This window comes from Bubalus bubalis, chromosome 8 (genome assembly GCF_019923935.1).
Source record: "Bubalus bubalis isolate 160015118507 breed Murrah chromosome 8, NDDB_SH_1, whole genome shotgun sequence".
Lineage (NCBI taxonomy): Eukaryota > Metazoa > Chordata > Mammalia > Artiodactyla > Bovidae > Bubalus > Bubalus bubalis.
Window position 1 is genome coordinate 82,206,643 of NC_059164.1, and position 26,218 is coordinate 82,232,860.

General features: G+C 40.6%; 1 long non-coding RNA gene and 1 gene segment (V, D, J or C); one reads left to right on the plus strand and one right to left on the minus strand.

The window, feature by feature from the left end:
• The first annotated feature begins 610 nt into the window (after positions 1–610).
• On the plus strand, positions 611–18,041 carry LOC102396371. The segment is given in 7 exon segments: positions 611–756; positions 906–1,223; positions 7,715–7,765; positions 11,846–12,175; positions 15,054–15,113; positions 15,948–16,001; positions 17,437–18,041. Coding segments are annotated over 7 exon segments (999 nt in total).
• Positions 18,042–21,610: 3,569 nt separating this feature from the next.
• Positions 21,611–24,991, minus strand: LOC123334781. The gene is made up of 2 exons (XR_006552906.2): positions 23,365–24,991; positions 21,611–23,234 (listed from the first exon to the last, which is right to left on the minus strand). It is a non-coding gene; the product is annotated as an uncharacterized LOC123334781 (long non-coding RNA).
• Positions 24,992–26,218: the final 1,227 nt, after the last annotated feature.

Genomic DNA, 26,218 nt, shown 5'->3' on the forward strand with positions numbered 1-26,218 from the left:
ATATTGCAAAGCTCCTTGCTTTATTTATTTTTGTTTTTTTGGGGAAACGTGGAAACCCAATGTGAGGTGGCTTTTTACTTAGGGATGAACATACACTAACAAAATGATTCGTAACGCAGACACACACATATATCCCTTTACTGCTGCTACTGCTACTGCTAAGTCATTTCAGTTGTGTCCGACTCTGAGAGTCAAATGCAGACCAACATTATAACCTTAATTTTAATAAAGCAGGTTCAGTTCTTATTGGATTTGCTGTTTGTTGTCTCAAAGTTTGCTTATATGTATAAGAGGAAAGGTAGCTCGGGGAAGGACTATAGACGTTTCATCACTGGAGAAGACCATGGCAGCAGCATTAATACTGAAACCTTGAACTGCAGGGAACTTAGCCTGATTCAGGTCTGCTCACTCCACTAGGCAACAGGCAAGTATTGTCCGTGTTTTTCCATCTACCCCTCACCTGATCCCTCTGCTTGCAGTTTTGAGCTTTCAGAGCTCAGGCTTCTCTTCTTCTGTCGGGGAGGTGGCTACTCCCAGCCTGCCACAGGGGGCCCTCAAGAAAGGGGTTGGTGTAGAGAGGCGGGGCTCCTCCGTGGGCCTCCCCCAGCACCCACCCCTTCTGGGCTCAGCCTGGTGGTCTTTAAGAAAGATCCTCACTAACTCCCCTGCTCATCACATCTGCTGGGAACCCCAGTCTCACTATTGTCCCAGCCATGCTGCAGGCCCCAGTGCTGCTTCTGGTGTTCCTGGCTCTTGGTGAGTGTGTTACCTGGATGCTCCTGGGATTTTTCTGTATTTTTTGGCAATGGTGTGTATATGTGTGTGTGGTGTGTATGTGGGGGGAGTCATACTAAGAAATGCTGTTTCCTCTTCCTCAAGATTTTTTGTTGCTTTTTCCATTGCAGTCACTCAGGGATCTTCCAACATGGAAGGCGACAGGATGTCAATCACCAGGGCAGCTGGGTCCTCTGCTGTAATCCCTTGTGATCTTCCTACACAAAACAAGCAATATATCCACTGGTACAAATTCCAGGAGGGAACAGTACCCCGACGCCTTCTCTACTATGATGTCTCCTACTCAAAGGTTGTGCTGGAATCAGGAATCAGTCCAGGGAAATACCATGGCTATGAAGGCACAGACAAGATGTATAAATTTGTAATCTCAAATCTTCAAGAAAGTGATTCTGGCGTGTACCGCTGCGCTGTCTGGGAGAAGCACATTGGTTCAGCCCTCCTTTATACTGCACTGAAATTTTGCTTGTCACTGCCAAAAAACAGCCCGGATACACAGGATAGACCAACCCCTGCCTCACTTCCTGCTGTCAATGCCAATTCTCTTTACTCTGAACAAAGTGAAATCCTGAGCTCATCGCCCATCCCCCACCTTTAATATTCAATTGTCACTCACCCCTCCCCACCAAAGCCACAGTTTTTTCTAAAAGCAGGCTTCCATCTTCATGCCTCAGACAAGCAACTGTCAGGCTTCATCTTCTTTTAGCTCGCCTAGGAGCTGCTGGAGCCTATTCAACCTCCTCTTTAGGAGACAGGGCACCTAGGATTGATCTCTTAAGGGAAGTATTTAGGAGAGCATGGAAAGTTTGGGAACCTCATTGTGGTTCAGTGTTTAAGAATCTGCCTTGGAATGCAGGGTACTTGTGTTCTGGAGCAACTACATCTGCATGTTTTGAAGACCCTGTTCCACAACTAGAAGTTCCTGTGCCACAAGGGAAGACCCCACACCATGCAACAGAGATCCTGAATGTCGCAACTAAGATCTGATGCAGAAAGTAAATAAGTTTTTAAAAAATAATAAAATAAAAATCACAAATGTAAAAAATAATGAAAAGCTTAACTATACTGAATCATTTATCTGATCATTATCCAGAGAAAATGGCTGGGAATGAAGCATCTTCAATATTCAGGAGTATGAAGAGTAAGAAAAGAGGAAAATGAAAATTTGGACTTCCTGAACCTCAAGCTAGTATCATATTTCTCTTGGACAAACTGATATTTTCCTCATATAACCAATCAGGGCATGGCTGACATAGTGAAAGTGTAGGAAAACAGTGATTTCTGTAACAATGTCAACCATTGTACTCTTCTTCCACTTTCTTTTGAATTCAGCCCACAACCAGAACTGTTCTGCATTAAACAAGTCAAGCCAGGGGTTCTTTCCACCCCTACCCTCTACATTAACATGGCCAAGTCCCAAACTGGAATGAGATTTATCAGATTATTTTTTTCTCAATAATTCATTGTAAAGAATGCTTTGGGTGAACAATTAGACAATGAATAGTATCTCTTTCAGCTGAAAAGTCATACATGAAAGGAGTATGGCTTTTTTATTGGGCTAGATTTAAGGACGTGAAATTCCTGGTGGCTCAGCGGTAAAGAATTCACCTGTCATTAAGGAGCTGCAGGAGACCTGGGTTCGATCCCTGGGTTGGAAAGATCCCCTGAAGGAGAGCACGGCAACTCACTCCAGTGTTTTTGCCTGGAGAATCCCATGGACAGAGAAGCTTGGTGGGCTTCAATCCATTGGGTCACAAAGAGTCGGACACAACTGAAGCAACTTAGCACGAACAGAAATGTTAGATTCACATGTATGTGATCTCCTGTGTATTGGATCCTCCAAATTTCTATCAGAGGAGTGTTTCTTAAACTGTGGTCCGTGGACCACTTGCAGCAGAAGCACGTTTATAATAGTGCTAGTTCTAGGTGGCACCCAACACCATGAATACAAACATAGGAATGAAGGCTGAAAATGTGCTAGTTCTAGGTGGCACCCAACACCATGAATACAAACATAGGAATGAAGGCTGAAAATGTGCATTTTTCAATAAACTCCATAGCTGATTCTTATTCAAGTTGGTTTTTAAGGACTGCTGTCCTGGTGGTAACAGATAAAGTGACACACTTCTCTCTGAAATGGATAGGTTCTCAGCCTGACACAGAAATGCATTCCAGAATGGTACTCATGGGCTTGTTCCTAACCCAAAACCTTCCTGTCTTGTTGCACCCTGGATACTCCTGCTTTCCCAGGTCATCATATTTTTGCTTGAGAATCCCACAACCACAGGTCAAGTTTCAGGTTCTTCTTATTTCTGTAATTGCAGGGAAGAAGGAATTGGATAGTAAACAAACCAACTTTAACTTGGTCTCTTGTATCAGGGACCATGCGTTTTAACTATTTTATGACTTTAAAAAAGACTGAAGCATAAACTTATTGTCATTTATATTTTTCTAATATTGTGTAGGTTTTGTTCTGCATATTTATTTCCCCGATCTGCTTTACATTGAAATTTTGTGTATTGGGAAAATGTAGAGAATCGTCTGCAGAGGGATTTTTTTATGCAATGAATTTTTCCTGACTTCTGAGTTCTAGGAATTGTTTTTCAAGGCAAAAAGACATGACAAATCTCTTGAGCAACAGAAAATCATCAAGATGAAACACTAGATGCCCTTTGATTACTGCATTTGGGGTTGCACTGCCCCATCTACCCTCTTGGGAAAGACAGAAATATTCTTCACAGGTTATGGAAAAGGGTAAATGATTTCCTGCTCAATCATGGGGACTGAAATGAGAGGTTGGTTTGACTGGAGTTCTTCACTGGAATTCTTCTGGACACACTCCAGACCTCACTGTTAGCAGCCTGAGAGAAGCTCATAAATGAAAAACCTTTAGTGGTGAGAACCTGAAGTTTAGGGTGTATGATGGCAAGGAGGTAATTGTGCCCGAGCTGGGAGACGATAGGTTCATGGAGGAAGTGGCCGCCATATTGAAAAAAAATTCAAAAGTGAATCAAGGATTTTTGGAGGCATCTGTACAAAGTCTTATGGACTTATTGTGTGCAGTTCAAAAATTGTGATGAAGCATGTCCCTTTCCACATCAAATGCCCATTTTTTTTTCTAATATACATAGATGCCCCCACACAGGACACACAGTTACCCTGTTCAACATTCTCAGATTTAATCTCTCCCTCAAATAAAGGGTTGTAATAAGTGTTCCCACCTTGCAGGGTTTGTGGACAATTCATTGGGTCAATCCATGTAAAGAACTTAGACCGATGCTTGTCACACAGTACGAGTTCAATAACTGTTAGTGCTTGTAACTGTTATCTGTGGCCTGGCTTCTATGTAAAGAATATACAGATGAAGCAGACAGGAGTCTTCCTCTCAGGAGCCACTTGCAGTCCAGACAGTTGAAGACAAAACTGCAGTCTTGGCTGAGATGGCCCCATTACCCTGTGCTTCCTCTGTGGCTACTGGGAATACTTGGCAATGGCTGAGCAAGTAATTTCCAGACCTGAACTTGACCTCATTTTTATGACTTAGGTACTATCATATCCTCCCCCACCCCTAAGGCATGGTGAACTTGGGATTCAGAGAAACTCTGTAGCATCCAAAATCACAAAGGCATTAATATCAGAAGAGACGCAGTTTGAAGCCAAGTATAAATGTCATTTAAACTTATGCTTTTCCCTACACTCTACCCAGAACCAATAAGAAGTAATGAAAGAATAAAGAAGAGAAGTGGGGGAGTCAGGGTGATCTGTATATTCACAGAGATGCAGCATGTGTTCTTGCAAATGTATCCAGGTAGGAAATTGATCCTCTGATGAAAATGGTTGGAACAGAAAGAATTCCCATCTTTGGATAAAACAGGATTAAGCAATATAACAGCTCACATATTTAGAAAATAATGATAGGAGTTGCACTGTGTTATTTACTATGTACCTCAAAGGAAATATCAAATTAAGCTAATGATTTGTTCATTTCCTCTAGTCAGAAATTAATGGACCATTGAGAATGCTTTGTGGAGCCAGAAGATCCAAGTTAATATGTAGCCGAAAAGTGAGAGGGTCTATATATGTCATACTTGGCATGGTTGAACCAATAAGAAGGATCAGTAAATAGCTGCTGTAGTTACGTTTTCTATACTGAAGGAACAAATATTTGTAAAATAGCAGCCTGAATTTTTGATCATCCTCTATCGGGTTGGCACAGGAAAAATAGAATATTTACACCCAGCTCCTAACTTGCCCCTGATTGCTGTGAGACGGGTAGGAACTTCCCTGAAGGACAAGGATGTGTGTGGCTGCCCCACAACCTTGACCATGAAGCTTCACCACACAGAAGGTGTCCCAGGATGTTAAAACATCTTTTTCTTTACTTTCAACCTTGCAAATGGTCATTTTATTTATCTCATGAATTCCTTAGAAGCTCTGACAAACCCGCTAATATTTATTGCACCAGCCCTTCTATGCATCCCCACTGTCTCTACAGTGACCTGGGTCCTCAGAGGCCTCTCAGTGGCTCATGGCGACCATCCGTGAAACGTGTCTGCTTCCCCGGGATTGCTCCCCTGACAACCAACCTTCCTGCTATTTTTCTTTCTAAAGCACAGATCTGATCATATCACTTTCCTGCCTATCACCGTCAGTATCTCCTCATCATTCATTCTTTTCTAAAAATATACATTTGAAAATGCTGTAAAAATTGCTCACATTCCTACTTCTTAAAAAATAACTATTAAGTAAGGATGTCTCCTGTTCTCTTTCTATTTGAAGTTTCTCTACTCAAGGAGTCAATTAGTCTCTTACTTGTTCCTTTTAACTCACATCTCTCAGTTCAGTTCAGTCACTCAGACATGTCTGACTCTTTGTGACCCCATGGACTGCAGCACACCTGGTTTCCCTGTCCATCACCAACTTCTGGAGCTCGCTCAAACTCATGTCCATCGAGTTGGTGATGCCATCCAACCATCTCATCCTCTGTTGTCCTCTTCTCTTCCTGCCTTCAATCTTTCCCAGCATCAGGGTCTTTTCCAGTGAGTCAGTTCTTCACATATGGTGGCCAAAGTATTGGAGCTTCATATCTCTAGACATTTTTTAATATGAACTTCACTTATATTGTGTTTGATAGAAAACTATTTCTGTTTTCCCAACAGATAATCAATCATCCTAATCTAGTTTTAAGATAATCTCTTTGTTTCCCTACAATTTAAAAATGACTTACCATATTTTTATATCAACATATACTTGGAGTATTTGCTAGAGGATTTCTGTTTCATTTATATCTCAATGTTCATACACCATTATCATGTTATGTCAGTAACTTTGCAATAAAGGTTTAGATCTGTTAGGCTAAATGTCTATTCAATATTATTCTTAATCATATTTAATGTTATTTAACTTGCTAACCCTGAACCCTTATACCATAGAACAAAAAATGAAATATTTTCTTAATTCTCATAAGAATTATAGTAACTTCATAAATGTGAATTTAGGAAAGATCAGTGTCTTTATGATATTTAGTTTTTCTTATACAAATATGATATGTCTCTTTATTTATTCAGGTTTAATTTTATGGCCTTTATAAAACCTTATACTCTTTCTTCTTATAGCTCTAGAATTTTCTTATGAATTTGACAAATGATTTTATAACTCTTTACTTACTCTTTTGCATTTTATTGGTAAAACTTTCATGGGTTTGGAAAAATAGGCAACTCCTAAAGCTCCTGATAATTTGATTCATGGTCTAGAATAAGGAAAAACAGAGTACAAGGTACCAGAGGGGTACTGAGTGGTACCTCAGATACCACTGAGATCTCAATAGGTCCAAATGGTATTTGACAACTCAAAGTATTAATACTATTAACTTAATTTTCAATTAAAAAAAGCTTTCTAAACAAAATGTTCATCCAGATCTCTGGTCTTCTCCTGTGTATTAAGGGCTCAGCTACTATGAATGGACAGTTGTCACTGTGACCTATTTTCATTCTCAGGGCAAAGGCACTGCTTGGTGACAGGACTTAGGCCAGGGCCAACCAGCTGGATCTGGCATGGACAGAGGGATACTCGATCTGTCTTGTGTGGGTCCTGGGGGATGGACAGCTCATGCGTGCCAGAGGAGCACCCAGATGCCTCTGACAACCTTTTTTTACCCTGATCCAAGATGAGTATCTCCAGATTACGAAACAGTCTCCAAGAGTCTTCTTACAACATATCAGATAAATGAATATTGTTTTCAAGTTTTAGTTTCAATAAGGAATCTATTATTTCAAAGGACAGAAAATTCTACAAATTTCTTCTTGTATCCTAGGGAGGGGGGGAACTCATCACAGAACTTATTTTCTCATCTTGTGTTGCCATGGTAAAGAATGTTACCCAGTGAATGGAGAACTTTGCTCACATTTTATAAGTACACTTGTGATGGAGTATTTACATTTTCAGTGACTGAAGAGTTTCCTCCTTTCAACAATATAGCCCTAAATCCCTAAGGGAGAGGTTCTGGTGTTTGTGAGAACAGAAGGGTCTTTCTTTGATGCAAACTCTGAGCAGTTTCAACAGAGTTGAACACCTGGAAATTAAAAAAAAAAAAAAAGGCTTAATTCTTTGAATACTATTACTGGAAATTTAGGAAGGCAGGTGGTTAACCCGTTGGTGGTGAACTCTTCTTTTCCTGTTTTTATTCCTTTCATCTTTCATCAGTGCCTTCAATGATTTCTCCTCCATGGAAAGCAGATATTTGGGTCCATTTGTCTGAGGAAAACTAATAAAACATCAGATACCATAAAACCTATGTGTAAGGATTTTCAAAAGAATCCATAAGATCAAATTTCCAGTACAAAATTTTTAACTTGCAGTCATGATATGAAGTTAGCAGAAGGCTAAGATTATTGTAGGAGCTTCAACCAGTGTGATAGTGCAGGCTGGAAGAAGATATTTGGAAAACCAACTGAGCTCATAGTAGCTCCTCCTGGTAAGTAATGTTTTTCTCTTTTTTGCCTTAGTTATGGGAAAGTGACAGGTGTTTTTGTAGAGAAAACAATCTGTGTTGTGTGTTAAGTCGCTTCAGTCATGTCCGCCTCTTTGCGACCCTGTGGACTGTAGCCTGCCAGGCTCCTCTGTCGATGGGATTCCACAGGCAAAAATTCTGAAGTGGGTTGCCATTTCCTTCCCCAGGGTATCTTCTTGACCCAAGGATCTAAAGTATTCACTTTATCTAACTGCCACATGCTTGGTCTTAGCATATGAACAATAATTCTGCAGGTCGCTGTATATGGAAACTCAACTATTTTGTAAATGATTTATTCTCTCCTCAAAAACAGAATGGAATTTTTCTTTTAAAATACACACACACAAACATAAACCATTAAAATAGACTCAGACTAGATAGTAAAATGGAGATAGTAAAAATGGAGAAGGAAATGGCAACCCACTCCAGTGTTCTTGCCTGGAGAATCCCAGGGACGGGGGAGCCTGGTGGGCTACCGTCAATGGGGTCGCACAGAGTCGGACACGATTGAAGCGTCTTAGCAGCAGATAGTAAAATATTTGAGGATCATGTCTTTTTTATTGTTTCATTTATGTGTCAATATTCTTACACCATTAACATATTATGTCATTACATTGGTATAAGCTATTGATTAAATTTCCTTTTCTTCTAGACAATCTATTAAGTGAGAATCACTTTTCTTAATTATTTCTTCTCTACAGTTTGAGATAAAACACAGTGTCCTTGTCTCCCAATATTTTACAAAACTACATTATCGGTTTTCATCCCATCCCTAAAATCGGTACATAAAAATTATTATAGTAAATGGCTATAGAACATAGATAAATCCCATTTCTTATTACTGTAGCTTCTTAGAGGGAGGCTGAGATAAGTTGAAATGTATGTAGTCACATCTCTTGTTACATTGCCTGGATATGGATCAGTTTCATGGAATTTGTGAGCTCAATGAGCCCTGTCTTCCCTAGTGGCTCAGGTGGTAAAGAATCTGCCCGTGATGCTGGAAACCCAGGTTTGATCCCTGGGTGAAGAAGATACCCTGGAGAAGGGAATGGCTACCCACTCTAGCATTCTTGTTTGGAGAATTTCATGGACAGAGGAACCTGGTGGGCTATAGTCCCTGGGGTTGTAAAAAGTCAGACCTGACCAAGAGACTTTTACTCCCTCACTTATGAGCCATGTCAGCTCCAAAGTCCATGAAAACAGTTTACATGGTTGAACATCCTCATCTGCCCATTCTTTCAGCATTTATTTATTGAGGACAGTTTCTGTGTTGGATGCTGAAGATAAAAGAGTAAGCTAGACAAAGATAGAGCGAGTCCCAACAGTCAAACAGTTTCTATTCTACCAGATGAGCTTTATAGATTCTGCCATGATTAGGACTCATGTTCTATGATCCGTGGCTGCTAGACAGACAGCAGATCTTGGATTGATGGGCTTGTTTCTTTCTCAATTGATGTAATATTTATAGCTTATAAAACTCATATATTTTATCTGGTGGAAGAATTTAATGAAATGTCCTTACCTTAAGTCATCTCACTAAAGAGAATTTTAGTATCAGCTGCTATTTACTGAGAATCAGACAGCATAAGAAGTTTCAGTGTTGTATCTCATTCCTCAGCAGGAATCATCTTATTCCTAGTTCATATATAAGGACACTGAGGTTTTAAGAAGCTCAGTTACTAGCCTACAGTCACCTAACAAGATTCATTGCAAAGTTTAGGATTCAATAGGGATTTGTCTATTCCAAAGTACATGATCTGGACTGTTATTGATGTTACAAACATTTAAGTCATGTTTTTATATCCTGAGTATTTACAGTATCCTCACCTGAAAAATCCCATGGTCAGAGGAGCCTGGCAGGCTGCAGTCCAAAGGGTCTCAAAGAGTCAGACACAACTGAATGACTAAGCACTCAGCCTCACCTTTTAAACGACTACTTTAATTGACTACTTAGTAGCTTCTAATTTGCTTTACTCTCATTTGTGAAAACAATGCTTCTGTTCCTCTTTGGTAATGAAAGACATATTTACTCTAAGTGACACTCTTGACCAGGAACTGACTTTACACTGAAAACACTTTTTGAAAGGATATTTAAAAAGATTCAGGCAAAATAGTGAAAAAAGATGCAACTCTACTCCCAATGGATGTGAGATGCAGACAGAGGTAATCCAAGCAGCCCAGAGAGAGCAGGGACAGTTCTTCAGTTCTTGGCACATTCTTACCTTATGTGGTTTGCTGAAAGTCACCTCTGTGTCACCGTAGCAGGGTGAACTTCTCCATATATTTAAGTAAATATTGAAAAAAGTTGGACAGAAATTCAAAACAGACACAATTCTCTATGTCTTGCATCTATCTCACAGAACTAGGATTGGCAACCCCTTTATCTGATTCCTCATGCTCTGTTGGAGTTGCTGCTGCTGCTGCTGCTAAGTCACTTCAGTCATGTCCGACTCTGTGCGACCCCATAGACGGCAGCCCACCAGGCTCCCCCGTCCCTGGGATTCTCCAGGCAAGAACACTGGAATGGGTTGCCATTTCCTTCTCCAATGCATGAAGGTGAAAAATGAAAGTGAAGTCGTTCAGTCGTGTCCGACTCTTTGCGACCCCATGGACTGCAGCCTACCAGGCTCCTCCATCCATGGAATTTTCCAGGCAAGAGTACTGGAGTGGGGTGCCATTGCCTTAGAACTTACTAAATTATCAAAATCCAAGGCAGAAAAAGAAACATGCTATTTGTCATTTTACATAAGTTGCTTGCTTCCAAACTTGATTTGAGAACTCCGGGAGTTGGTGATGGACAGGGAGGCCTGGTGTGCTGCGATTCATGGGGTCGCAAAGAGTCGGACACGACTGAGCGACTGAACTGAACTGAACTGTAGAATGTTTAGGAAAAAATGGGAATGTGAAAGGGGATTAGATGTGGAAATCTTAGGAAGAATTTTAGAACAAATCCCTGTTTGTAAAAGACAGCATGGAAAAACACTGTGCAAGGAACCTAATAGGATTTGTCTTGTGTACATGTGGACTACTACTAAGGATTCATGTATAAAGTGTGCAGTCATCTTGAAAGTGTTTGGCCCAATGTTTAAATTTGTTATTACAAGTAAGTTTTGTGAGTTGACATATTTCCTTTCCTGATGTGGAAGAGTGTTTTCAAAGAACCTGGGCTTTGGAATCAGGTTGACTTGGAACTTCAGGTGTACCACTTATGCTTATGTGAATTTGGGCAATTATTTTCTGGCCTCAGTCTCTAATCCATAAAGTGGGATAATAATGTATACCCAGTACGGGTTGTATGAAAACTGAATGAGATAATGTGTAGCTATCATATTTGGTACATTGTCTTGGCAGATGATAGGGAATGTATATATGTACCTACACTCAATTCAAATGTTAAGGGAGAATTTTTTGCAGTAGGGAGTTGTTTGCAGACAAGAACGCTGACTGAACAAAAATTCTCCAGAAAATACAGCTGTACTATTAACTCCTCAAATGGAAAGTTATCTTACTGTCCACTCACACACACAAAATTGAATTTGGAGATATTTGTCTCTCTTTAGCATACTTTTTCTCACTTGACAAGAAAAATGAGTTATCAATATGTTTTTTAATATGCCCTATAGAGACATTTTCATAGTTACCTGGTGTCCCTCAACCCATTCCCACCACGCATTCCCATTCACCCTAAAATAGTCTCCATTATAACAGAATAAAATAGATTTTTAAACAATAAATGTGTTCATGAAGGCTGGAAGCCTTGATATGGGGCAGTTAAAAGTCATACCCCATTGTAACATGTGGAGAAAGAACAAATGTCAAGGTTAATCCAGCCTCTGTTACATATTAGCTGGGACTTTAAGTTTTATGATGTCTTGACCCTCTCTTCCCATTGAAAACAAGAACAATAAAACACACCTCACCACCTTCTGTGGATGAACAACCAGGCTATCTTCCTCTTACCACTTGCTAGGTTGTTCCAAATAACACCAACATTTGTGTTTGTGTAATAACTCTTTGTAATTACTGTTTCATTTTCTCCTACAGATAGAGACCTTGATATAGACATGTCCCCCAAGCCCACTATGTTTCTTCCTTCGATTACTGAAATCAAGCGTGATAATACTGGAACATATCTTTGTCTTCTGGAGAACTTTTTCCCTCATGTTATTAAGGTTTATTGGAGAGAAAAAAGAGGCAACAGAGTTTTGCCATCCCAGCAGGGAAATACCATGAAGACTGCTGACACATACATGAAGTTCAGCTGGCTGACCGTGTCTGGAGACTCCAAGGATAAAGAACACATGTGTATCGTCAAACATGAGAAAAATAAAAGAGGAGATAATCAAGAGATTCTTTTTCCGACAGTGAATGAAGGTATGTGAATAGAAATATAAGTATAACCTCCTAGAACAATTTTTCAAAGGGATACTCCACATCTTCTGTCAAGCATTAATGAAAAACAAATGCAAAACTTTCTTAAATTTCAAGCTATTTCCTTACAGAATAAAAAAAAAAAAAGTGTAGTGTTTGAAATAAAAAAGAAAGAGAAAAGTTCACCTAAACTTTATCAGCCTTGGTTTCATCATCCAAAATATTAAGGTCATAATAAAGTATTTTGGGGTTGTTATATGGTTTAAATCAAACAACATGTATGGAAGTACCTAACAATTTAGCACACTATAAACACACAAAAAGAGATTCCACTGTTGAAGATCTTAGTTTATTAGGAAGTAAGAATAACTGTATGTCTTTTATGAGTGTTCTATTCATCAAAGTCATCTAACTTCAATCTTGCTTTACTCAAACTGTAGTCCAGAAACAAGTCTTAACATCAAATTGATGTTCTTATGCGTGAGCCAGATTGCAGATCAACAGAAATCAGAGTAACTTGGCTACTGTACATTTATTATGGTCCATGGTGTTAGGTTTTTAAGATTTGGATTTTTTTATATATCACTTGGAGTAGAATTTTGTGATTAAAGATGGGGTGAGGCTAGAGCACACAGACTTACTTGCATTCTACATAATGAGTGTATTTCTTGCCATTGGAAAATGCCTCACACCAACTTTCATTGCAGCCTAGCACGTTACGTGCCAGGCCTGAAGGGAGGGTGAATGAACACACTCAGGTGAATTACTGTCCTTTCCATAATTACTCAAAAGTCCTAAGTCACTTAGAGTCCTGCATATAAACACACTGACTAAAGGTTCCAGAGGGCTCATATGAAGGAATCAGAAGCCCTTTTAAACAGTGGGGAAAAAGCCCATAACAGCATGTGCAGCCAGTTTTGCTGTGTGCCTGTCTGAATTTCTTTCTTTTTTTTTTCAGTCTGAATTTCTGAAATAAGTCTTTATCTTCTCTGACCCTTAGTTTGTGCCATCATCAAATCAGGTCCAAACATTTGCTTTGGTCTTTTCTTAGAGCTGTGAAGAGCAAATGAAATAATGTCAGTGAAAACACTTGCTTTAGATAACATGATGTAGATGTATTTATTCATAGATTCATTGTATTTTTATATCCTTTCCTAAAACCCTTTAAAAGTGGGATTACAAAATAGCCCTAAAAGTTTGCTTTACCGTAAGAAAAAGAAGGGAAGCAAACATACAAAATGCTATTTTAATATAACGATGGGCTTAATTGTCTTTATATTTTAATTTTTCTGGTGATCAGGGAAAAATAAGAATTAAAATAAGTTTCATGGTGATGATTATCGTAAAGGAAACAAATTTCAGTTTATAATGTGTTTCATTTGGCACTTAATTGACTATGCGATGTTTCCCATTGACTACTCATGGCAGCAAAGCTAACGAGGGTGTTTCTATTAATGCCATTTTACAGCAAATTTCTAAGGAGGAACCAAAATGACTACTGTGACTGTTTTATTCCATCCAGCAAACTATTATATATGCAAATAAATATTTCACTTACATGTATGCCTTTTTAACTGGAGAAGGGAATGGCAACCCACTCTAGTATTCTTGCCTGGAGAGTCCCATGGACAGAGGAGCCTGGTGGGCTACAAGTCCATGGGGTCACAAAGAGTCAGACATGACTGAGTGGCTAACACTTTGACGCCTTTCTAAAAATTGTAAATAAACCCAACTCTCACCCCAGGTTTTTTTATTTTTTAAGAAATTGTCTTTTCTTTTTTAATAATTTCATTTCTTTATTTATGGCTGTGCTGGGTCTGTGTTGTCGTGCATGGGCTTTTCTCTAGTTGTAGTGAGCGGGGGTTACTCTTCCTTGTAGTGCACAGGCTTCTCATTGTGGCATCTTCTCTTGTTGTGGAGTGTGGGCTCTAGGGAGCGCAGGCTCAGTAGGTGTGGTGCACGGGCTCAGTTGCTCCACAGTGTGTGGAATCTTCCTAGACCAGGGATCGAACCCATGCCCCTTGCATTGGCAGGCAGATTCCTATCCACTGCTCCACCAGGGACGTCCTCCCCTTAGTTAGAGGACTATAAATGTGATTTGGCCTATTTTTCAGTCCTCAAAAGAATTGCTCCTGTAATAAAATCATCATTGCTAAAAATATTTAAGAAAGGAAGCTATTTTTGGTGTGGAATTCTGTTTTCTGTCTATAGATTAATTTTTCTGCATTTCTATGGATTATGTCAACAAAGTACTTTTTGCAGCTTTGTCTCATTTAATCTCTCTCAACGATCCTTAGAGTTCTGGCTCTGCCATCACTGATATGACTCTAAATGAGTTACTTACCATCTAATTCTTACTTACTCCTTTGTAACATGGAATCCTCCAAAATACACCTCACTCCAGTGTCAGTGGGGGATTAAATGACGTATTGCATGTGCAGTATGTAAGCGAGTGCCTGGCACAGTAATAATCACTCAGTGGCTATTAGCCTTATTAGTATTGTTTTCTTTATTCCCACACATACCACAACTGCAAGAGTATCGGATGCTGGAGATATGAATGATATAGAAAAGTGTGGCTGGTTTCTTATTTTTCCTTGATGGGAAATTTGCTGGAGCCAGACTCCTTCAAATAAGAGATTCTGTTTTATTTTCTGAGATTGGATGAATTTATTTTGATGCTGAACTGATATACTGAATTACATAGAATCAGACCAACTCTTCCTGGATTGTAGGGCTCATATTTTTTAATGAATGTTTCTTTCTCAGCAAATTATCTACTTATATATGTGTGTTTTAATAACACATATATAAACACAAATGCACATTGCCAAATAACAGGCGTGAAAATTTGACTGATAATTGTTCTCATTTCTTGTAGTTGTCTCTTCAGTTGTCACTACTACTAAACCTCCAAATGATGGTTTGAAGGATAAAAGTGGTAAGTTTTTGTACACGTTTGCCTTTATGTCATGCTTCAGTCTTTTTTTTCCTTCTTATCCCACATCTCCTGCATCTCCTCCATTGCTTTCTGATGAATTTCCCGTTTGAAGTCTATCTGGCTTAAAGTAAAAAGACCAATTACCTGCAATTGTGGGGCTCATCATTGTTATACTTTTAATGACTCCTCTTCTGTCAGGAGAATATATTCTATCAGGAGAATATGTATATGTGTACAGACATATAGACACACACACATATATGTACAGACATATAGACAGACTAAAATAATAGGCAGGGATAATATATATATATATGACTTCCCAGTATAAGGAATCTGCTTGTAATGTGGGAGACCTGAGTTTGATCCCTGGGTCAACAAGATACCCTGGTGACGGAAATAGCAATCCACTCCAGTATTCTTGCCTGGAAAATCCCATGAACAGAGAAGCCTGGTGGGCTATAGTTAATGGGGTCAGTACAGTTGGGCATGACTTGGTGACTAAACCACAACCATGGCTTCCCAGGTGGCCCAGTGGTAGGGAATCCACCTGCCAGTGCAGGAAATGCAGATCTGGGAGATGTGGGTTCAATCCCTGGGTCGGGAAGAGCCCCTGGAGGAGAAAATAGCAACCCACTCTAGTATTCTTTCCAGAAGAATCTCACGGACAAGGAATCTGACAGGCTACAATCCATGGGGTAGCAAAGAATTGGACAGGACTCAGCAATGGAGCATGCACATAGATGTCTATATGCACATACATATGCACATACATATCACACTGTCAAAAATAGATATACACAATCAACTAATACTTGCTCTCCTTTCTTCTAGAAAAACAAGTCCCTGTTGTAAATTCTACAAAAGCATGTCTGAAAGATGAAAACAGTAAGTTTTTGTTTAGTTTTGCTGTATGTCAGCTATAGCACTTTTTTCCACCATATAAAATTAACTTTTGAACTTACTTGGTTTAATGTAAAAAAAGCTATACTGTTGGGATTTGCAGAAATAGACTGAGTGGTATTTTAAGTAAATCTATCATCATTTCTCGGGCTTGGTGGCTCAGTGGTAAAGAATCTGCCTGCCAATGTAGGAGACATAGATTCAACCCCTGGGTTGGGTAGATCCCCTGGAAAAGGACGTGGCCACCCACTCCAGTATTCTTGCCTGGGAAATCCCATGGACAGAGGAGCCTGGTGGGCTACAGTCCACGGAGTCTCAAAAGAGTTGGACACGACTTACCCACTAAACGTTATCATTTCCTAGGGGTCATCTTAGCACAATAAATGCTGGTTTTGATGTGAGATGACTCTAAATTAGAAGCTGTCATGATAGACTCTGAACTATTTACACAGTGGATTTCATTTGTTAGTGTGGCTTTTGTGTCTAATTACCAGGGAAACATGATATGTCTTTGTGTCTAGTATTTTGATTGTGCTGGTAGTTAATACGTGAAATGAATTACACGTATTCATTACTTACTGAAATCTTCTTATATGGAAGGTATTGTGCTGTATCTTGCATGCATTTTCTGTGAATGCAATGTTCTCTTTACTAAACCACACTATCCACCCTCTGTGAACACCAGAAAACTTCAAGGACTGTCACTTTTGTAGGAATCTCACTAATGCACAACATATAATGGCTCAGATGCTTCCAAGTCAGCAATTCCACTTGATGTTTATGCTAAGACTTTTCCTGTCTGGAGTATTTATCGCATATGGAGATGCAGGACTCCAGAGCAGTTAAGAATGTGTTCTTTACAGTCAGATTGCTGGGAATGAAATACGGTTTCTGGTATTTTCTAAATGTGTGACATCTGGCAAATTCGTTCTCTCCATTCACAGTTGACTTGTAAAATGGAAATGAAAATAACAATCTTATGAATTATTGTGAAATGAAGTAAGATTAGAGCTTTGCTTGCAAAGCTCTCAGAATAAATGCCTGGTATTTGGGGTTAATGAAGATTAGCTGTTTTTATTACTTAGAGACATAGTGAGGGCAAAGAAAATGCTAAAATCTGTCAAAAATTCTTTTTTCCCACTGCACTAATTCATTAAAAACACAAACTTACTTTTTAATCTTTAGAAAGATTCTAAGTGAACGTAGCAGAAGTTGTCGATTGGCTTGAACTTTGAGTTGGATTCTGAGTAGTTCTGGTGGTGGCATGATGGTAGTGGTGGTCCTTGTTGACTGTGGGGATTGCTGATGCTGGGGTGTCACTTTATAATCGGTCCTCAGAAAGAAATAACTGTGACCTCCTCCCATCACTGTGTACTGACCTTTCAAAAGAACAGGCAACTAATCAAAGGACTTCTCCTAGATACCCTGCAGCTGCACCTCATGAACACCTCTGCCTATTACACATACCTCTTCCTCCTCAGTACGAGCACGGTCTACCTTGTCATCATCACCTCCTGTGTGTTCAGGAGAACAGGCGTCTGTGGCATTCAGAAGAGCTCGTGATAGAGGGGCCCCATTAGAGGATCAACGTTCCTTCATCATCTATGGTCTCTAAAAGCTCTGCACAGAATCTAGCCTGGTTTTTATTCTGGATTTGGGTTATTTCAATTCATGTGTTATTTTTATATTATGTCTTTATTTTGTAAGAGTTTTTCAAACCATTGGGCAAACAGTTTGACTCTGTAACAAGAAATTCTGCCATTACCCAGGGCCAGGACCCAGGGTGGGTCCGGAGAGCCTCTCCCCTCACTGTCCCCACAACCTCATCAGCTCCTTGGGCTCCTGAGTCTTCACGCCTTCTCAGCGCACACAGTGGGCAGCTCCCCGCCTCTTCCCTCAGAGCCTCCCCCAGATCCTGACCCTGACCCTCCCTGCCACACACCCTGGGGCTGCCAGCTTTGCTACTTGAATTCTGTATTCTATTTCATAATAGATGAGGTTAATAAAAAGAAAAACTAAAAAGTCCATTTTTGTCTGTGTGTACTTTAATTTTATGAAATCTAACTAAGGTAAAAGACAGCATGACAACTGAGCTATCAAATTCAGCCCTGGTTATAATAATGATCAACAACACATTTCTAAGCCTTTCCCTGGGATGGTGGTTATGGTGCTTTCCTTGGGGCACTGGCCCCAAGAGGATCCATAGTCAAAGAACGGTGCCTGGGTTCTTTCTCTTTTAAAGTCAGCGGATTCAAACTTATTGGTTTGGGACCTTTCCGTGGTGACTGACACTCAGCATGACTTTCACAGTGTGTGCTCAGATCTGTGCTAGGGTCTCATAAGCACTGCCTCCTGCTCCTCATATTAATCCCACGAGAACTGCCCCAACACCAGAGGGGCATCAGGTAGAGGAGAAGCATGCAGACTCTAATCCCTGAGGGCCTGCATTTGAACCCTGGGTCTGTGTTAGCATCTGTGTGACCCCAGGCAGTGATTTGAACTCTCTGCATGATGAAGTTACAATGCCCTGTCTCCTGGAGCAGGTGAAGTAGATAAGTTCATGACGCGTGGTCCACGCAAACCCTAAGCAACATTAGCATCTACTGTTGGTAGCTCTACTGTAGAATCCGTAGATTTCAAAATTACGCAAATGCGCTGAGAATTTTCTCTAATCTCATTCCCCATGGACAGTTTAGATGTAGATGGAACAGGGATTCAGTTGCTACAGCTCACCCAGATAATTCCATTAATCCTCTAAGCACCCTTGGAGGAAGGTACAGTTAGAGGCCCCAGTTTTCAGATGAGAGAAGTTATCTGCTCATCACATCTACTTTTAAAGTAATAGTTATTTAGAACTGGATTTCTCTGACTTCTGAGCCTATATTTTGCTACCCAACATCTCTAATTCACCGACAAGAAGATGAGGTCCCAGAGAGGTTATGAAATATGCCCAAAGTTAAACACAGAGCAGTGCCAAACTGCACTTGGGCCAGGTCTGCCTGACTTAAATCCTGCTCCCTTTTTCAATACACCAGTGGCTCTCTTATTATAGCTATAAATAAATGATTAGAGAAATAGATTGATAAATGTATAAGAAAAAAAGTCACTGACGTCCAGACTACATCACAGGCCAGGCATCACACTTTAAAAATCCTCCTTCATTAATCCTAATGTGCAGCCGGGTTGAGGCATCAAGTGACTGAAACGGTTCCAGCGTTGACAGCTCAGATCTCACGCAGCGAGGGGCCATCACAGAGCTCATTACACAAGTTATAACGTGCTTTACTCAGAAAGCGATCTTAACATCCACTCATCAATTTCCTAAGGAAATAAAATGTACTAAGATTTATTTGTGTTCATTAACTGCAGCCCCCAATGAACCCTAGTCCCCAATAAGAAGCTAAAAAATAAACTAAAAGACCACTATGTGTCTTCCAAAACATATATATTGTGCATATTTATTGACTATTCCAAAGCCTTTGACTGTGTGGATCACAACAAACTGGAAACCTGCCTCCTGTAGGGAGGTCAAGAAGCAACAGTTGGAACCAGACATGGAACAGACTGGTTCCAAATCAGGAAAGGAGTACATCGAGGCTGTATATTGTCATCCTGCTTATTTAACTTATATGCAGTGCACATCATGTGAAATGCTGGGCTGGAGGAAGCACAAGCAAGAGTCAAGATTGCTGGGAGAAACATCAATAACCTCAGATATGCAGATGACACCACCCTTATGGCAGAAAGCGAAGAAGAATTAAAGAGGAGAGTGAAAAAGTTGGCTTAAAACTCAGCATTCAGAAAGCTAAGATCATGGCATCTGGTCCCATCACTTCATGGCAGGTAGATAAAGAAACAGTGAAAACAGTGAAGGAGTTTATTCTCTGGGGCTCCAAATCACTGAAGATGGTGACTTCAGCCATGAAATTAAGACACTTGCTCCTTGGAGGAAAAGCTATGACCAACCTAGACAACATACTACAAAGCAGAGACATTACTTTGCCAACAAAGGTCCATCTAGTGAAAGCTATGACTTTTCCAGTAGTCAGGTATGGATGTGAGAGTTGGACTATAAAGAAAGCTGAGCATGGAAGAACTGATGCTCTTGAACTGTGGTGTTTGAGAAGACTCTTGAGAGTCCCTTGGACTGCAAGGAGATCCCATCAGTCCATCCTAAAGGAAATCAGTCCTGAATATTTATTGGAAGGACTGATGCTGAAGCTGAAACTTCAACACTTTGGCCACCTGATGCGAAGAACTTACTCATTTGAAAAGACCCTGATGCCTGGAAAGACTGAAGGGAGGAGGAGAAGGGGACGATATAGAATGAGATGGTTGGATAGCATCACTGACTCAATGGACATGAGTTTGAGTCAGCTCTGGGAGTTGGTGATGGACAGGGAGGCCTGCTGTGCTGCAGTCCATGGCGTCACAAAGTTGGACACGACTGAGCAACTGAACTGAACTGAACTGGTCTTAGAGATGTAGAACTAGAGATGTAGAGATGTAGAATCAGTGTATTAAATGTAGGAGGCAAGAAGGGAAATTTGCAAATCACTGAAAGTTTTGTGCAGCTGATTCCACAGCTAGGGCCCTGCTGGGCAGTACCTCTTGTGGTTTCCAACTTCTCAGCAACCTCCTGCCCCAATTCTCCCTGGGCTGCCCTGGCTGGGAGGTGCAGAGAGGGGAGGGCCTTGGGGATGGGGTGACAGCCTGAGTGGCAGCAGGAGGGCGCTGGTGTGGCTGATGGGGTTTCATTTTCTCAGGGTTTTTATGTTTACGTGCTCTGTCAAATGTGGTTGATTCGTGGAAAATGCTCAAAGTCAAACTGGCCTCTACTGGTTGAGGCTGTGCAAAGGGTAGCTGGGGTGTCACAAGGAAATTAGTACAGTTAAACCACAGCCGACTTCCTGTAAGCAACTCCTGTGTGAGCTGGGGACCTTATGTCCAGGATGTTCAGTGGCTGCATTTCTGTCTATGCTCAGGACCGTGTTCTGGAGGAAAGAGCAGACGGGACTCCTTGCAGCACTAAGATCACCCCTGACTTTCCACCAGCCACCCAAATCAACACCATTTTCATCACACAGAGTTGAATTTTTCTTAAATGACACAAGTGAATAATGAAAAGAAACTTACAGACATGCTGCCTTCCCATGAAGCACTGTATTGAAAATTCCTGCTTAACAAAATCAGCTCACAGTATGAGTTAATTTTAGTTTAAACTAGCTAAACATACGGAGAAGGCAATGGCACCCCACTCCAGTACTCTTGCCTGGAAAATCCCATGGATGGAGGAGGCTGGTGGGCTGCAGTCCCTGGGGTCGCACAGAGTCGGACACGACTGATGCAACTTAGCAGCAGCAGCAGCAGCTAAACATAAGGAAAATTGATGGCAATGGTGTCATAGAATGGATTCAAAGTAAGAGTACTCAGAGTGGTTCAGAAGATATGTCCAGGAGAGAAACATTTCATGCTACGTAATAGTTTGATACTTTTACATGTATTCACAATCCATCTTGGCTTCCTGTTATAATTCAACACTGTAGGCCAAATACATAATGCAAATCAGGAATGAAACTAATCATTTTGATAGGTTCAGGGTTTTTTATTTTGTTTTATTTTTTAGCTGCAGTGAAAGTGCTGAGTCCTAGCCACAGGACCATCAGGGAACTCCCGACATACTCTGTTTTCTTACTTTTTACAATTGTACAAATAGTGCATGTGCATGAATTTAAAAACACAATAGAAAGCTGGGTGTTAAAAATGATATTAAAAAGAAGTCCAAGACACAAAAGAAAAAAATACCCTCCATTCTGCAAATCAAAATAAAATAAAAAATAAAAAGAGATTTTGCTTACAAAGAAATGCTACTCCAATATATTAAGAGGTCTTTTGTTTAGGAACAAAGCACAGGTCTTTTTCCCAACTTTTCATTAAGAGATCAGACTCAGTCTCATGGAATACAGGGTGGATCATGACACAATCTTATCAGCCACAGGCAGGCAACTAAATCTAGGGTGCCATGTCTGTGAGGTACTACAATCAATAAAACCTTTATTAACCCCTGAATAACATCAGCAGTAGATGTCACCATTTCAGTTTTCAAAAAGAATAACCAATTTCCAGTCTTTTTTTCCCCTCTAGTGACTTTCAATGAAGGTTTTTCATGCAGAAAAAGAAAGAACACAAAAATTATTTGAGATGTAGCATGAAAAGGCTAAATATTGCATGTTACTTTGTGTTTTTTTTATAACAAAGTCTATTATTTCATGGGCTGTGAAATAGACACTGAAGTGTCTATATGATTTAGGCCACCCAAGAATTTATTTTGAAGCATTTTAGAAAAGGATTTACTCTTCACATGCCCACATTTTCGCTTTAGGTCTGAACACTGTTGTGGAAACAAGAGGTCCAAGTTCATTGAGAACCACAGATGCAGGGCAGGGTCTCTGTTTGCTCCGACTGTGGCTGCCTCCGCTGGCCTGCCTGTCCCTATATCAGCTGCCCAGCTACTCCATCCAGTCCTCTGATTTCCCTTTCTTTTAGAAAAGATTTTATTAGCTTTCAGTGGGGCTATAATTGACATGAAACATTACATTAGTCTCAGTTACCAGCATAATGATTCCATATTTATAAACGGTCCCTGGGCTTCCCTGGTGGCTCAGCGACATGAAGTTTAAGATCTACTCTCTTTTCCCTTCTATGGTTAAATAATTATGCAGTCACTGCTATTACAACTGATCATATGTTTATTTGCTTGTGTTTCTGAGGTTGAAATGTTTCCTTGGTGACTTGAGGGACTGAACGATGAATGTTCCTGGACTTGGAGGCACATGGAGCCGCACTGCCGCCGCTGGACCGTGTCTGCCATCTCAGAAGCTCCAGTGTGCTCCAGAGACACCCACTGGTGCAGGATCAGCACGGATCTTGGTACCGGTCAGGGCGCCTGAGTCCCGGCTCTGCCTCTGTCAGTCGTGGGACCCTGGACCGGTCACTCACCCTCGGCCTCACCCATCTCCGTTAAGTGGAGACAAGGAGACAAGTGGAGACAAGCATCCTCCCAGGACTGCTGCCCTCACTGCCTGCAGAAGTTCGGGTTTGTAGACAAACCATGTCTGACACAGAGACATTCTGGCTACATAAATAAAAGTGAACTAAGTCATCCTTATTTGGAAATTTGGGACTCTGGGGTGATTTTCATGCTTCACAAATTTATACCTAAAAAGAAAAGGTTAAAAAAAATCTCACCTTATAAAATCATATTCCTGAAATTTTACTTTGAATCTACTCAAAGAAAGGCTCCATATTTAACTACTTTGTCATATAGTTTCATTTTTCAAAGACTTACTTTAACAAAAGAGTTCTCATTGTCCTGAAAGTGGTTTTTCACTATCCTGCTTTTCTTCTGCTTCTCCTGAAGATCCTAGATGGTGGGAAAGAGGAAGGAGAAAAAGTACTGCGTTTGATTGCAGTAACAAATGATTTCTTTTACATTGCAGTACACATGGTTAGAATATAAAATGAGAGGTACATAGGTTTAATCCTTGAGAGATTTAGGTTAACACAAAGCCAAGTGCAAACTAAAGTTTTATTTTATTTCTTGTCAGAGGAAAACCTGTATAACAGGAGCTACCTGTTACACTAATTTGTCAAAAGGGATTTCACGTATGTCCATCTAAAAATATTCATCTAGACCAAGAACTATTATCCACCGTTCCTCCTCCTGCATCTCTTTACTGACAAGCTTGTGCAGGTTTATCAAGTGCAGTTAGTTTGGACTTTGGTACAAATAATTTACCCTTCATATTTTGACAAATGGCTATATTCAGTTAGTGAGAGAGTTCCTAGTGCAGAGATAAAACTGACAGTCATGCTCTCATGCCAGCAACCATTGTGTTACAATCTTCCTTGGTCAGTGTCTCCTGAACCTTTTATTGTTGTTGAATTTTACCCAGATATCCACTCCGGAGTTATCTCCAAACTACACTGTTATACATCTATTTAATATATGAATATGCTTGATATAATAAATAATATGTCTTTCTTTCTCTCTTTATATATATTAACTTCCTGCATATTTTCCCTATCTATCTCTCCGTCTCTCTGTACTATTGCACAATAACACTGTATGACAAACATCACAAAGCATACTGGTTTAAAACAGCAATCATTTATTAATCCTCATTAACTCTCTGGTCAGCTGGGCTGTTCTCCTGATCTGAGTCACACTCAGCTGGTGACCACCTAGGCTCCAGCTAACCCATCAGTGGAATACCAGGTGACTAGGTCAAGGTAGCCTGGGCTAGGATGAATCTTCTCTATACGAGGTGGGTCTTCATCCTCCAGGACTTGTTGTCATGACAATGGTGGGGATTCAAGAGGCCTGCCAGAATCTCATTAGGCCTTTTAAGGTCTAGACTCAGACCTGGAACCCCATTCTAATGGGGGAAGAAACTACAGCCTTTGATTGAGGAACTATGAATTCACTTTGCAAGGAGTGAGTTCCAATCTGGAAAATTTGCCGAGAAGCACATTTGGCCTTTGGATGTCTCTTACTAAATGCAACTAACACTCATGATTTTGGGAGCTGCAAAAAATAAATGACAGCAAGTATTTTGCAAAAGGAAATCATAAAGTTAGCACCACTGAACTGATGGTGAGTGTCTCTTATTTTTCTTTTGGTCTCCCCTAGCTGGCACTCAAAGAAGCCTGAAGCCTGAATGTGCATCAGGTGCAGAGAGAGGGATGGGGTGCTCAGGGGGCCAGGAGCACTGCTTTTCTGTTTTTGCTTGTGTTTCTTTTGTCCTTTTCCATTCTCTCCCACTCTTACCATCCCACATGCACACTCCCACCCAGGCCATCCCAGTGTCTGTGACAGCAGCCGTGACTGCATGGAGGTTAAGCCCTGAGGGAAGGGACCTTCTTGCTCACACAGGAAACTGTGGTCCCAAGAGCACATGGAGAATCCCAGTGGCTTTTTTCTCTCTGTCCTCTTCCTGCTTGGTGTGGAAGGGAAACACAGTTGCAGGAATGCACAGCAGAGCAAATATACTAAAGACCACTTATCTGGTCCAAGAGCCAGAAGGATGATTCCTGTGAGCTGGAAAGTGGTGCAGAGCTTGCAGAGAGAAGAGAGATTAAGAAAGAAACCTCATATAAGGGTGTTTGACAGCTAGGATCACCGCCCCCCTAGCTGCACATTCATAAAGTGAAAAAAAGTGAAAGTGAAGTCGCTCATTCTTGTCTGACTCTTTGCGACCCCATGGACTGTAGCCTACCAGGCTCCTCCATCCGTCCATGGGATTTTCCAGGCAAGAGTACTGGAGTGGGTTGCCATTTCCTTCTCTAGCACATGCATAACTGTGATCCAGAACAGACTTTGCAAACTGATTTGAGTGTAAACAAACACCCAGGGCTACTGGGTGGCACACAGTGCAGTGTGAATAATACTGCAGGTGCTTTGAAAACTGCACTATCTGGACTTGCCCATCAAAGACAGGTAGGGATTTATATTCCATAACTGGATTATTTCCCAGCAAACAAAAAATCAACACGTGCAGGATATAATCCAAAATTACTCAACTTATAGAAAGCCAGGAAAACCTCAACACACTAATGTAGAAAAGTCAGTTAACAGATGCCAATCCTTAAATAGGGCTTCCCTGAGAGCTCAGCTGGTAAAGAATCCACCTGCAATGCAGGGGACCCCGGCTCCTGAATATCACACATGTTGGAATGACAGAGAAATTAAAATAGTTATGAGGACCATGGGAGGAAATACAAAGAGGGAGAGATAGAAAGTAAAATAGGTAAGAGATATAAACAGAGAAATAGAACAGGAAAGGCAGGTGGTGGACGTAGGCAAGTAGAGAGATAGAGTCAGAAATAGAGATGAGGAAAGAAGTAGTAAAACAGAAGAGAGAGTAAAGAGAAAAAGAGAAGGGGAAGAAGTCAGAGCTGAAAAGAAAGAGGGTGCAGGTGTAGCAATAGGAAACAGAGAAGATCTGTGAACATAGAGATGGACAGACAGAAGGATATAAAGAATGGTGCATTGGGGAGACAGAGAAACAGAAACGTGATAGGAGATAGCGCGTCAGTCAAGAGACAGCTGTAAAGCAGTCAGGAGAGTCGTCTAAACCCATCACATAATTAGGGGCCACATAATGGTAATTTCATGTATTCATATAACCACAGCTACTTTA